General features: G+C 35.3%; 1 protein-coding gene across 2 annotated transcripts; it reads left to right on the top strand.

Moving 5' to 3' along the window:
* Positions 1-302: 302 nt before the first annotated feature.
* LOC139966374 (solute carrier family 35 member B1-like) lies at positions 303-11,416 on the top strand. 2 transcript variants are annotated; one of them, XM_071969302.1, is made up of 8 exons: positions 303-498; positions 1,984-2,193; positions 3,019-3,122; positions 4,154-4,312; positions 5,191-5,354; positions 5,932-6,058; positions 6,999-7,105; positions 7,717-11,416. In XM_071969302.1, exons 2-8 carry the CDS (start codon positions 2,030-2,032, stop codon positions 7,918-7,920), a joined length of 1,029 nt encoding a protein of 342 aa, XP_071825403.1. In that variant the 5' UTR covers positions 303-498; positions 1,984-2,029; the 3' UTR covers positions 7,921-11,416. The 2 variants fall into 2 exon arrangements, with proteins under 2 accessions (XP_071825403.1, XP_071825402.1); XM_071969301.1 differs by having other exon boundaries at positions 307-498; positions 1,987-2,193.
* The last annotated feature ends 743 nt before the right edge of the window (positions 11,417-12,159 follow it).

Raw genomic sequence — 12,159 nt, 5'->3', positions numbered from 1 at the left:
GGAGGGGGGGGGGACCGGCAGTATACTAGAGGTATACAATTGACCAGAATGGAGCTCTGTGGCGCGACTTCATAACTGCGTTCACCTTTTAATAATGAAGACGATCACACAGCCATTGTTTCAATGCAAGGTGACTGGGTTTGCGATTGGATCGGTTAAGCAGTTGGTTTTCGTGCCCAGGTTCTTTCCCAAGTTGGCTGACTTTTCACCTACAATAATCATAAGTCCAATTGTAGGCATATTTTGCTACGATCTTGATAGAATGGCATTCCAATGCGCCAAAAACCAAAATAAAACAGATAGTTGGAACCGGTTAACACCATGACCCTCTGAGATCTGTAAAAACCTCGTAGCTCTTCCACGTTGACTAAAATTAGCTTCGTGTGCGAACAGAGAACATTAGTGCTAGTGACACGTCAGTGTTTAATTTGAAGTACATGCATCCATATCCAAACCCAGGTTCAAACGCAACATACTTACATTTCAACATCTTGTGAGGTACGTCATGGTTATTGGTAACTTTTAGGTTAGATGAATATTTTTAGTTTGTTCATTGGTATTATGCTGTTTCTTGACTAACTAAAAACTATGAATGTGGAGGGGGATTCCTTGTTTTTCGCCATAACTATGTATTTTAATGTATTGGTACCATTTACGCGAAACATCTGTGCGTGTTTGTGTCATAAACTCATATTGTTATATATGGCCTACTACAATCACTATTAACTGTTGGTAACTACTACTACTAGTCTACGTTATGCTTCGTATAAGTTACATACAAGCTCCATAATTTTAATACTGCTCTAGTTCGAAGTTATTTATATGTAACCTTTGTATGGCAATACAGGTTTGGATAATTCCTAGATGGACTTTAATAAACAAATATAGTAAATGTAGGATTTTTTTCAGATATTCTTGTAAGATATTTTATACATAGGTTAGGGTCCATTTGGACCTGTTTTCCCTCACATCCTTGATGACAATATTTATCAGACAGTCAAATATTTTATTGATTCATATTCATATCCTGGTATACCTGAGTCTATGTAATTGTTGATCAAGAAGTTGATATTATTTTGTCCAAAGAAGAGGTCTAGCCTAGCAGAGGTTTGTTTCCATGCAACATTTCAAGATCAAACAATTTTTTTAAATGCATATATTGTTGCATGTCTATTTAGTCTAGCGGTATTATCACACATGTGAATGCAGAAGGAAGAACTGCAGTTGTTGGTACATTTGCTTCAGGTTTTGGTTGATGGTATAAAGTGTTGTGGGTATCCCTGACAACATGTAGCAAAGCCATGTAGTTTTGAGTTCATGCATTATAAAATACTTAATTAGCCTAGTCAAAGAAACAGTAGGCCTATTAATGGAATACATTTGTGTTGCAAAATATTTGTTCATAGTAGGTATGGCTATAAATTTTGTTTATATGGTACTTCTGTGATTTAAGTGGACAGAAACCCCAAAATGTAAACATATAATGCAGTATGTATATTGTCAGAGAGAGAGAGACATTCTTGGAAAAGTGAAGTAAATTTGGTTGCAATTTCGTTAGGCTCATGAGAATATTCTTCTGGTACCTCTTGCAAGTCTTACTTAATGTTATACTTGTACATAACTTTCGATCAAAATTTTACATTGAACATATATACTGTACATGTTTCTTAATTCTTTGTCCAGTAGGCTATATTGGTAGAAAATCCATGAAAGTAAATTTCTTAGCTCATGGTATTGTCCATATATATCCATAATGAATGGTTCTAGCCAACATTTCTTTGCATTGTACTAAATGCCTTGTCTTGGTGCACCAACCCATACTTTGTTTCATGACTATGAGGATGCAACATGCAATACAGTGAGATATCAGTCTTTTTAAAGTAAATCAACAATCAAATTTGAACGGATTAGGGAAGTTGAACATTTCTCCTTTTGTGGACCAATGAAACACAATTTGTTGTTTCCCTGTTTATTTTCCCAAAGCAGGATAGATACTCCCTGAGTACTTCCCATCCAGTAACAGAGCTTTATGCAGAATTCATCAATACCTAAGAAAGACGTGGAATCAGGAATGGGTAGCACAGCCAAAGAAGACCCAAACCAGCAGAAGGAAACATCGTATGCTAAACTCCTCTACTGTTTCTTTGGAATTTTCACTTGTTACTTGTTCTTTGGAATTCTTCAAGAGAAAATGTAAGTTCAATTTCATATGTACTGTAGTTTGTGTTTAAGCAAAAATTTGGTGAAGTTTCAAATTTTGTTAAAGATTCCTTTTTTTAATGATTCAAATTTTAGAGGAATAATAATAATAGTGTTTGCTAGATGTGTTAATATTCCAAGATACAAGTTGAACCTGTGGTCCTTGAAGAGGATGTTGAAAAAAGTTACTTAATGCCTTTTCTGCATTACGTGGTATGACACTTGAGTTTTGTCAAAATAACTATAGTAGTGATTCATATTCTTTTAGCTTTATACCAAATAAAAACAATATTCGTTTCTTATGACTGTTATAAGTATTGAACATGTACCTTGCGCAACTCAGTGGTCATAGCCCTCAAATTGTAACAATCTTTAAGAAAAATTTTAGACACACATAGTTGCTTCAACATGAGAGAACCAGAGAAAAATCTCTGTTAACATCTGCACTGCCTATGAGGAGAATACTGTTTTTGAGTCATCCTTCTGTTTCTTGTTAAAAAAACAAAACAAATGGCAGTCATTCAATCCTTCTTAGTTCTAGAGAGGTACAGCCCTGGGTTTTTCAATGCTATTGCTGCTACAGTTGGTAAACCTACAGTAATAAATAAATTAAACAGTCAAATGTTTGGCAACCCTTTACAAGCAAATGATTTTAATCTTTCTCTAATTCCTTCTCAGTGGCTTGTCGGTGAAGTTTTAATTTTTTTCAAGTTTGTCTTTTATTTTTGTTTTTACAGTAGGTTGTATTTAGATCAGAGCCAAAAGTATAGAGTTGGGATTTACATTTTGCTTCTTTTTCCTTATCATTGTGTTGTTTAGAACAAGGAGTAACTATGGCGATGAAGAGAACCCAGAGAGATTCTCATTTTTCTACTGTCTTGTCCTAGCACCTTGTCTATTTAATGCAGTCTTTGCAAGAGGAGGTATGTTAAGAACATTTTTTTACTGCATTTTGAGGCGAATTATCGGCAATCTTTAGCATCACACTTATCCATTTCTTCCATGTAGCATGGAATGGGGACAAGGAGGGGGGGGGGGAGGGGGGAGGGCATGGGTGTATGGGGGGAGGTGAGGCTGTACCAATTTTGTTTGTTTGAATTTCCATTCTCATAAAACAGCCATATATGTTTTGTTTTTTTGAGAAATTTATCTTTGCTATTTGATACTGAAACCCAATTATGATAATTAAAATTAACCTTTGGCAAATTTCACTTCAAGTAATAAATGAAAAGAATTTTGAACTTTCCTTTGGCCTTAACATATGGTTAATACTGTAATACTAACATAAAACGTGTATCGGAGATAAAATATTGAGTCCTGACCAAATAGAATTGATTAAATTATTCTCTTTTTTAGCCTCATTTGCCTGAGAAGGTTTCTTTAGTTTTATCAGTTGCAATCATAATTTTATATAAACCTCAGTGGGCTTGCTTGTAATTGACAATTGCCGATCAAATGCGAAAACTTCCTTTAAGGGTCATATTTTGCTATAAATCTGTGTAATTTTGTCTGGATCCACAAGTTAGTGGATGCAAGCAGACTTGTAATACAACAGTACAACAGCGTTGGTACAAGTAAAAGCAGAATTACGGTGTGAGTACTACAATGATTTCAAGACTCTCAGGGTTAGCATGAGTACTTAATCTTGCACTAAACTCTTTACTGGATTTAGATATCCAAACTTCCCTGAATATAAAGAGAACTCATCAGGTGGAATATGACTACATACAACTGTGCTAGAATACAAGAAAGAGCACAGAAATTGCTGTCTGGACATTAGCAGGTAATATTAGTACTTAACATCTCTAATCAGTGTTTAGACTTTGAGATACAATGCACCTTGCTTGTCCAAATGATGGACATTTGTACTGTGTCATAATCAGGGAATACTTTTGTGTTCAAATTTACACCACCTTAATTTACTTCTTTTTCTCTCTCTCTCTCCTGCTCTTAGTTTTAACATTCACAAAGCCAGAGCCTGATAAGACACCCAATTACCTGTATGCAGTGTGCGCTATTACTTATCTGGGTGCGATGGTTGCAAGTAATGCCGCCCTCAAGTATGTCAGCTATCCATTCCAGGTGCTTGGTAAAGCATGCAAACCAATTCCAGGTAAATACTGAATAATTCTGAAGGGTGATAAATCTTGTTGAATTGTTTAGACAAACCTTACAATTAAATATGAATGCAATTTTGTCAAGACAAAATACAAACAATAGTTTTTTTTCTGTACTGAATAAGTGCATAGCACCTGTTTGAGTTGATTTTCGAGAACTTCTTTTGTTTTGGTACTGAACTCCCATTTATAACTGTGTAGTTCATGCAATTCACTCTAGAGTCAAATTTCATTTCAATGCAAAAGTCTAAATATTTTAAAATTTTTTCTAAATTGAATTTTACTTGGAATTGATGGAAGTGAAAAACTACCAACAATCTTCCTAATTTTTTTTTGGGGGGGGGGGAGGGGGAAGTACTTGATATCACATTCAAGCCTAAGGAGATAACAGTGATCTAATAAACCTGCATTTTCAAATAATTTCTAGCTTTCAAAGATTTATGTGCAGTGGTAACCTGCAAAGTTGAGAGAGTGAAGTGCACAGTGATGGGAAAACAGAGAGATCAAGGTTAAAGTTTAAGGCTTGAAATTTGTCATCATATGTGTTATATGTTCTATTCACAAGAATGGAGATCCTTAATACTCTCACAATAACATGTTCACATTCTGTTGTAAGGACACAGGGACTTAGAAAGTTCATCAGTCTTGTGTCCCGTGTTCTCTCCTGGGTGATACTTCGGTAAAAGTTTGATCAAAAAGAGTTTTTTTTGTTTCATCGTCCTCAGCGAAATGTCCCTGGTTTTTCTTTTACGAGAAGGAAACAAAGAATTCTGATTTTAAATGTCATCATTTCTATCAAGAAGTTAAGCCTCATTGGTACACATTTTATGGTTTACATTTAAGCAGAGGTTTCCTCTTGCTTTTATCTTTGTAGTAATGATCTTGGGAGTTATCTTGGCCAGAAAGGTTTACCCAGCTATGAAATATCTCAGTGTGATGTTGATTGTCTTTGGCGTGGCCATATTTATGTACAATAAGGAGAAGAGCAAAGCTAAAGAAGGAGATGACCATTTGATGGGAATTGGAGAGATGCTTGTGGTAAGTCTAGAGGTGGTAGAGTAGGCAATTGATAAGAGGGACCTTGTCCTGGTTTGGGCTAACTTGAGGAGCATATACTCTAAAGGATTTTCTTAAAAGGCACTTACGCTTGTCACCAAAATATCAAATTTCGAATTCCAAACCAATTTCAATTCCATTTAGGAAATGACATTTAGGTAAAAAAGACAGTTAGTCACTTTTTTACCTTTGCCGGAAAAAAAAATCCTGTTGCTTTGAAGGTTAACATAAATTAGCAGATAACATACATCTTTATGCAACCTCTGTGTTTAGTTTTTATGATCGTTGAATGCAAGTATTTATCAGGAAAGGGAAACTTGACCAAAGCTAGGAGGTGTTTGTAAGTAGTGTTTTACTATTGTGGTGTTTGTATAAAGTAGTGTTTAACTGTTGTAGCTGCAGTGCAACATTGACTAGAACAGTGCAAAAGGCAGTGCAAAAGTACTAAACAACTGACTCGCAACTGCTGATTCTGCCATTCTGGAGTACACAGCAACCCTTATCTATAATTAAAGGAGCTGTTGCTACTGATTCATCTTCTCCCTCCTTATCCTTGCAGTGTCTGTCTCTTGCTTTGGATGGGATGACAGGTGTCTTCCAGGAGAAGATGAGGAGTGAATATCAGCCAAACCCTCACCAGATGATGAGTAGCGTCAACTCTTTCTCTATATTATATTTAAGTGCAAGTAAGTGTGATTATAAAAATGGTAGAGGGGTTGCTTTACAGGTAGCAGTTTCAGTGCATAGATCGAATGTTGAAAAAAGCATAGTACAAACCTGTCACATATAATATTAATTGTTTACAATTGTAAAGGAGAAAGAGTTGTCACTTATTCCGTAACCCGTTTTTGTGATATCAAATTGCTTCTACAAAAGAAAAATGTGGAAAAAAGAGAGCAATTCTGTAGAAGAGATATTTGTTCTTTTTCCAACCTAGTCCCATTGAGATTTTAAATCGTTTGTTGTATACTATAATCACATCGTCAAAGATCATCTACAGAATAGAGACAGAGTTAAAAAGTGTCATTTAATCATTAACTAAATTCTGTGCAATAGATATTTAGTCTATTTCAAATTGTGCTAATGAAAGTTGCAAAATTTGGGGTTCATATGAACAATGACTGTCTAGTCAAAGAGGTGACCTACATGTACACTGCATACATTAAAGACAAGGAAATTATTGTGTAATTTGGAAGTGATCAACATTATTGACAAGCGTTTCCACTATGAAATGAAGCAAGTGCTCTCAAATGGTGTTGTTATTAACACCCCCCCCCCCACCTTCATATGACTTTCCCTGTCCTGGGGTAGACGAAGTAAAGCAACTGAGAAGTTGTAAACAAGTTTTCAAGAAGCAAAGAAAGTGTCGACTAGAACCAAATTCAAACCTGTATTCTCTGTTGTCTTTCAAAATTTATTTTGTTAAAAAAGAAGGCAATTCTCACCAGTACTCAATGTTAATTCCTGTTGTAATGAAAATCAACGGTACCTGAACCCTTCAAAAGCAATGAACACGGATATATGTGAGACACAGAATTCTTGAACTAATTCGTTAATACGTTAAATAAATAAACAAACAAAGTGATATAACTTATTTTTTGTTTTGGTATTTTTGTCTTTTTTCAGTGGCTTTGGTAACTGGAGAAGTCTTTGGGTTTATTAGTTTTGTTACAAGATATCCCTATTTAATATGGAATCTATTACTATTTGGAATTACAAGTGCCTTAGGACAGGTAAGTCAATTCATATAAAACTGTTGCTCTAAACTATGGGAGCCTGCCATTTAGATTCAGTATTTCATACCATTTAATCATGCAAAGATTGTTCTTTTAGCAGTACCTTTGCTAATGAACCTACCACTTTTAGAGCAATGATCACCCCTAGCTTGGATTTTCTACGTGCTATCTATAGCCGTGGTTTAATGTTATATTTTATAACTTTTGCCTTCACTAAAGCATGACTTCAAGCAAAAGTTAAATTTTATTTTGTGACCAGAGAGCAACCCAAAGAATTGCAGTGAGTGCTGATTGCAGTGTATCAATAACATTGGAATTTTTTCAAGAAACTATCCTGTGTCTATCAAGGTACATGAAAACCTTGAAAAAAACAAGTTCATTTTGCAAATTACCAAACAGAAAGTTGAAGTTCTGTCCTGCAGGATACCATGGCTGTATGTGAAGTGGAAACAATATGCTGACCTTTGTTTTACTTTTTCGGTGAATGTTTCTTGCGTATTAATGACAAATCAGAGACTAAGAAGCTCTTTCTTCCAACCCCCTACTCCCGTAAAGGGGGCAACCAGGGATAATACTTGAAGCACTTCTTGTAACTCTCTCTCTTGCAGAATTTTATTTTTACGACGGTCACAAGTTTCGGTCCACTCACCTGTTCCATCATGACCACGACCAGGAAGTTCTTTACCATACTTGGTTCAGTTATCATCTTTGCCAATCCACTCAGTCAGAGACAATGGCTTGGTGTTGTGCTGGTATTTGCAGGGTTGATTATGGATGGCTTGTATGGAAAGAGTAAATCCAAAGCAAAATGAAGTTTCTTCTTCTATTGAGAGAGAGCCACTTCCACATGGAGAATGGATAACTTCCGAGAAGATGGACATGTAAACAGAAAACGTCCAACTACTCCTTAAAAAAGTCACGAAAGAGGTGAAAAGAAGGTGACTTTGTAGAAACCCATGATTGCCCATTGTTTTTTTGTTTTTTTTTCTACTAAGTTATTTCAAATGGAAGTCTTGCATTTTCAGTCACCTTTGAATTTGTCTGGCAGAGGAGACAGCAATAGTTGAAAGTTTCAGTGTCTTTATTTTAGATAGGATATTTAAAAATATATCAAAACAAAAATTGCCTACAGAGACAATCTTTACATTTTTCTTTTAAATCCAATTAAAGTTTCTATTACTTTGAGTGTTCGAGAAGTAATCAATCTTTCACTCTCTATATTCTAGGTAGATAATTTAATCTATCTATTTTAACGAATCTTATCTGGGACCTTTGTTGTTCGCAGTCGTCCAGTATTTAATTTCCTTTTGAAGTTTTCTATTGAAACATCTATATGCTAAAGAATCATGGTATTTTGTAGTTTCCAGGTACAAAGTGATTAGGGTTCCTACTTGGTTCTCTGTGAGAGTGGGGATTAGGGGGAGGGGGGTAAGTATTTCATAATCTGTCATACCTACTTATTGAATGGAACAGACAAAACGTCCAGTGGCAGATGGGGTGTGGGGGGAGGGGGTGGATGGGGGAGGGGATTATGTAGGAGGAGCCCAGTGAGGGTGATTAAATGTGGCTAGGGGTAAATCACCATGACTAGTTTGCATGAACCTCAAATATAGTTTGTAGAGCCTCTTAGTAAGTTCCTTGCTGCTTTTGTTATTGAGGAAGGTCATTTGGGTTCACCAGTGGTCAAAATGAAAAAAAAATGTTAGTAAACTAGCTGACTCAGTAATGACAACTCTGGCAACCTTCAAAGTTGGCTGCTTTGTGTGCCTTGTGAGTACTAGCCTTGTAGTAGTTAAAGTGGCAACCAAATGTCCTATGAGGTCGGCAATGGTCAAAACCTGAAAAGGAGGTTAACTGGTTTACACAATAACCCTATCTGCATTTTCATACATAACTTCATACATGGTATGTAGATGTATGTTCATGAGTTCTTGGCTGCTGTTGTTCATGGAAGTAACATGATATAAAAGATCAGCAGTGGTCAAAAACCTGAAAACCATATTTCGGCTAACTCATCAAGTCTGCCCTTGGTGAGTCTCATTTGTAATATTCAGCTACATTTTAAGTGAGTTTGTGATTGCTATTGTGGTGGTCAATATGAAGTCAAACTGAAAATCATGTATACAAGCTAACTCGACAAGTTAAGCCTTGGTGAACACAGGTGCACATAGAAATACTGTTCTTTGTGGACACTGGAACACTACTGTATGGTACAAAACTTGTATATTAAACAATTCCTATCAGTAGCTTAATGGTCTGTCATACAAAACTGTGTCTGCACTGTGCGGGCAGCTAGAACTGTTTGATTTTGTGGTTCTGGTATTAATTCTTCAACAAATTTAATTTAGTTGCTCAATGTCAACAAGGTAAAAGAGTGAAAAAGTTGCAAGGAATCACAAAGCCTCTGAGTTTTTCTAGTTGTTCAACTTTTCAACACATTTATGTCTTTATGTACAATTCTACCATCTTTAAAAAAACTATGCTATTTATTCAACAGACTTTTTGCAGAGGTTTGTTTAGTTGTAAAAGAATATTAATGAAAATATTTTTTTAGATAGCTTTAATCCTGACGAAATGAGCATAGTACTGTATTCACATGCAGATAAAATGCATTAAGTTTATGTTTCGGAACTTTAAGGGTGGTTTTAGGCTGAATTTTTGTCTTGTTGAAAGAAGAAGCAAATGAGTACAAGTAATGTTTCTATTGCTATTGAGGTTTTTAAGATGTTCATTTATATTCAGCTTTAAAGTATGCTTGAACTCTGAAATACTCCTTTAAAGCTAAAGAAATGAAGACTCTTCATTGCTAGTCTAAATGTTACATTTAATCTATTGTTTTAGAAATTCTAATAACCAAAATATGTTCTCTCAACTTGGATAACGACAACTAGTCATCCTTGCATGGCATTCAGCACTATTTGTCCTTGACAAGTTTGTAATGTAAACTGTCATTTGATGTCATAAAATGTCTCAGATTTTGTGTTGCATCTAAGGAGCTGACCTAATGTTCTGTGTACTGAACTAAACACTTAAGTCACATGAATCTCATGTCTCAATGAATAAGTCTCAATGAATAAGTCACACAAACATCACTTTTTTAAAGTGCCATTCCTCAAAATTTATAGGTGTTATATAAATCCAACCTGGACTGCTAGATGTGTGTTTACATAATCTACAACATATTAAAGTGCGTGTTTGTGCCTGTAAGTCTTTCTTTAACATACATAACAAATTTAGACTGTCACAGTATTCTTGATTTTGGTGTATATCTTTGCCCAGATACTTGCAGATGTGTGACTGCAGTAGATATTTCAAGAAGCAGTTAAATGGAAAATAGTGATAGAAAATGTATGTTTGATAGGAGATGTAAACATTGCTAATTTGCATTGAATTTGAAAGAAAACCATATTTACAAGTTCATCATGCTTGTGTTTTCTGTAACTTGGTCATTTTGTCTCAAGAGAAAATCCTACTATGAATTTGAATATGATTTTCTTTAATCATTACATTCATTACTCGAAAGAAGAAAGTAACGAAGGTATGCCAAGTATTGGTCTTTTTTGTAGTGATTGAATTTGTGGTACATTTGGTTTTGTAGAAAGCTGTATTTATGTGTACTTAATATGTGTGAGTTGTTGGTCACAAAGATAGTTTTGTCATCTGGGAAGTATGGTCTTTATGTAAGGTATAGATTTTATGCTTCCTGCCTGGGAAGATTACAGATCTCAAAGTTTGTAAGTAAAAACATGGAAAAAGTAGATTTTAAATTTCTAATTATACATTTGTCAAAGGAAAGCATTTGCTTAATTGTATGGAAATTCAATGAATGCACTGTTTTGCTCAGATTAAGTTACCAAGATAACAAAGAGAACATCATATTCTCTCAATATAACGGAACAAAGTATCACAAATCCTCAGAGAAATTCTTAACAAATGTTCAGTTATTAAAACATCGTGATTACCTTTGAATATGTGTGGATGATTATTATTATTATGGTAACTTTCCCTTGATGTGTCTGACTTTTCAATATATGGTACAATACATAGAGCTTCCATCTCAGTGAGGCTGTAACTAAAAGAAGACCTCAGTGTCACATATATGCAGTTATTTAAAATGGTACTCTCATTTCCCCTCCCCGTCCCCCCCATCCCCACCACCATGCACAAACACAAGGTACAAAGATTGTAAAGAAAAATATTGATAAATGTACAAGTAAATCAGTAATCCTGAGGTTACTGGCTCCAATTCTATCCTAGCCAATAAAAGTGGTATAGTAACATGATTCCCACCCCCTCCCCTTCCTGCCCTACTCCCTAATTTCTCTCCCAAGATAGAAGAGTGGTGATGCAATGTTTAATGTCACTTTGGTTTTTTTTTTTTCATCTACAAGTTTGGTTTTAGTCTGTCGAAATTTTTAACATTGGTTTATCTGGAGAAATTTTCATTGCTGATTTTGATTGGAAACTATGGCTTTGTGAGGTATAGTCCTATGTAATAGAAAGATGTGTTTGTTCGTTTATTTCCAGCAGAAATAAATTAGGTGAAACATTAAAAGTCAGAATATTTTCTTCTTTCTCACTTTATATCCTACTGCAGCAGAAAGCTACATCCACAAATCAGGCCATATGAAAGAGAGGGGGGGGGGAAGGGGGGGATCAGATGGCCTACAGGCTAGGATCAACTAGTGGGTATGGGAAGGTACTCCCCGACATAATTGTTCCTGGGCTTGTTCCTGGACCCTTGATGACACCTGGCATATGTGGGACATAAATATAACATCATATAAGGTTAGCCTTCTAGCATTCCATGTGGTGATTGTTGTCCTTCTTCACTATGATTTAATATAAATATTTGTATAGCAGTATGGTAGATACAATTCCAACATTTACCATTGTTACCATGTTCATGAGCTTACTAAGGGAGACACTAATATTCAGTGTCAATTCTCAATGTTTGCTAATTTTTTGAAATATTTCCATATTGCCAACCCCATCATGATTTCTTGAGCTCTCAAACCTAAATGATTTACCTTGGCTAGTAACATTAGAGT

This window comes from Apostichopus japonicus, chromosome 4 (genome assembly GCF_037975245.1).
Source record: "Apostichopus japonicus isolate 1M-3 chromosome 4, ASM3797524v1, whole genome shotgun sequence".
Classification (NCBI taxonomy): Eukaryota; Metazoa; Echinodermata; class Holothuroidea; order Aspidochirotida; family Stichopodidae; genus Apostichopus; species Apostichopus japonicus.
This window is presented reverse-complemented; position numbering and strand designations above follow the sequence as displayed.

Bases quoted from the DNA above. Each gene is read 5' to 3' on its own strand.
- LOC139966374 (XM_071969302.1), top strand. From the start codon at position 2,030: ATGCAGAATTCATCAATACCTAAGAAAGACGTGGAATCAGGAATGGGT. The intron at 2,194-3,018 runs GTAAGTTCAATT...TGTGTTGTTTAG, and splicing joins GGAATTCTTCAAGAGAAAAT to AACAAGGAGTAACTATGGCG. The intron at 3,123-4,153 runs GTATGTTAAGAA...TCCTGCTCTTAG, and splicing joins TGCAGTCTTTGCAAGAGGAG to TTTTAACATTCACAAAGCCA.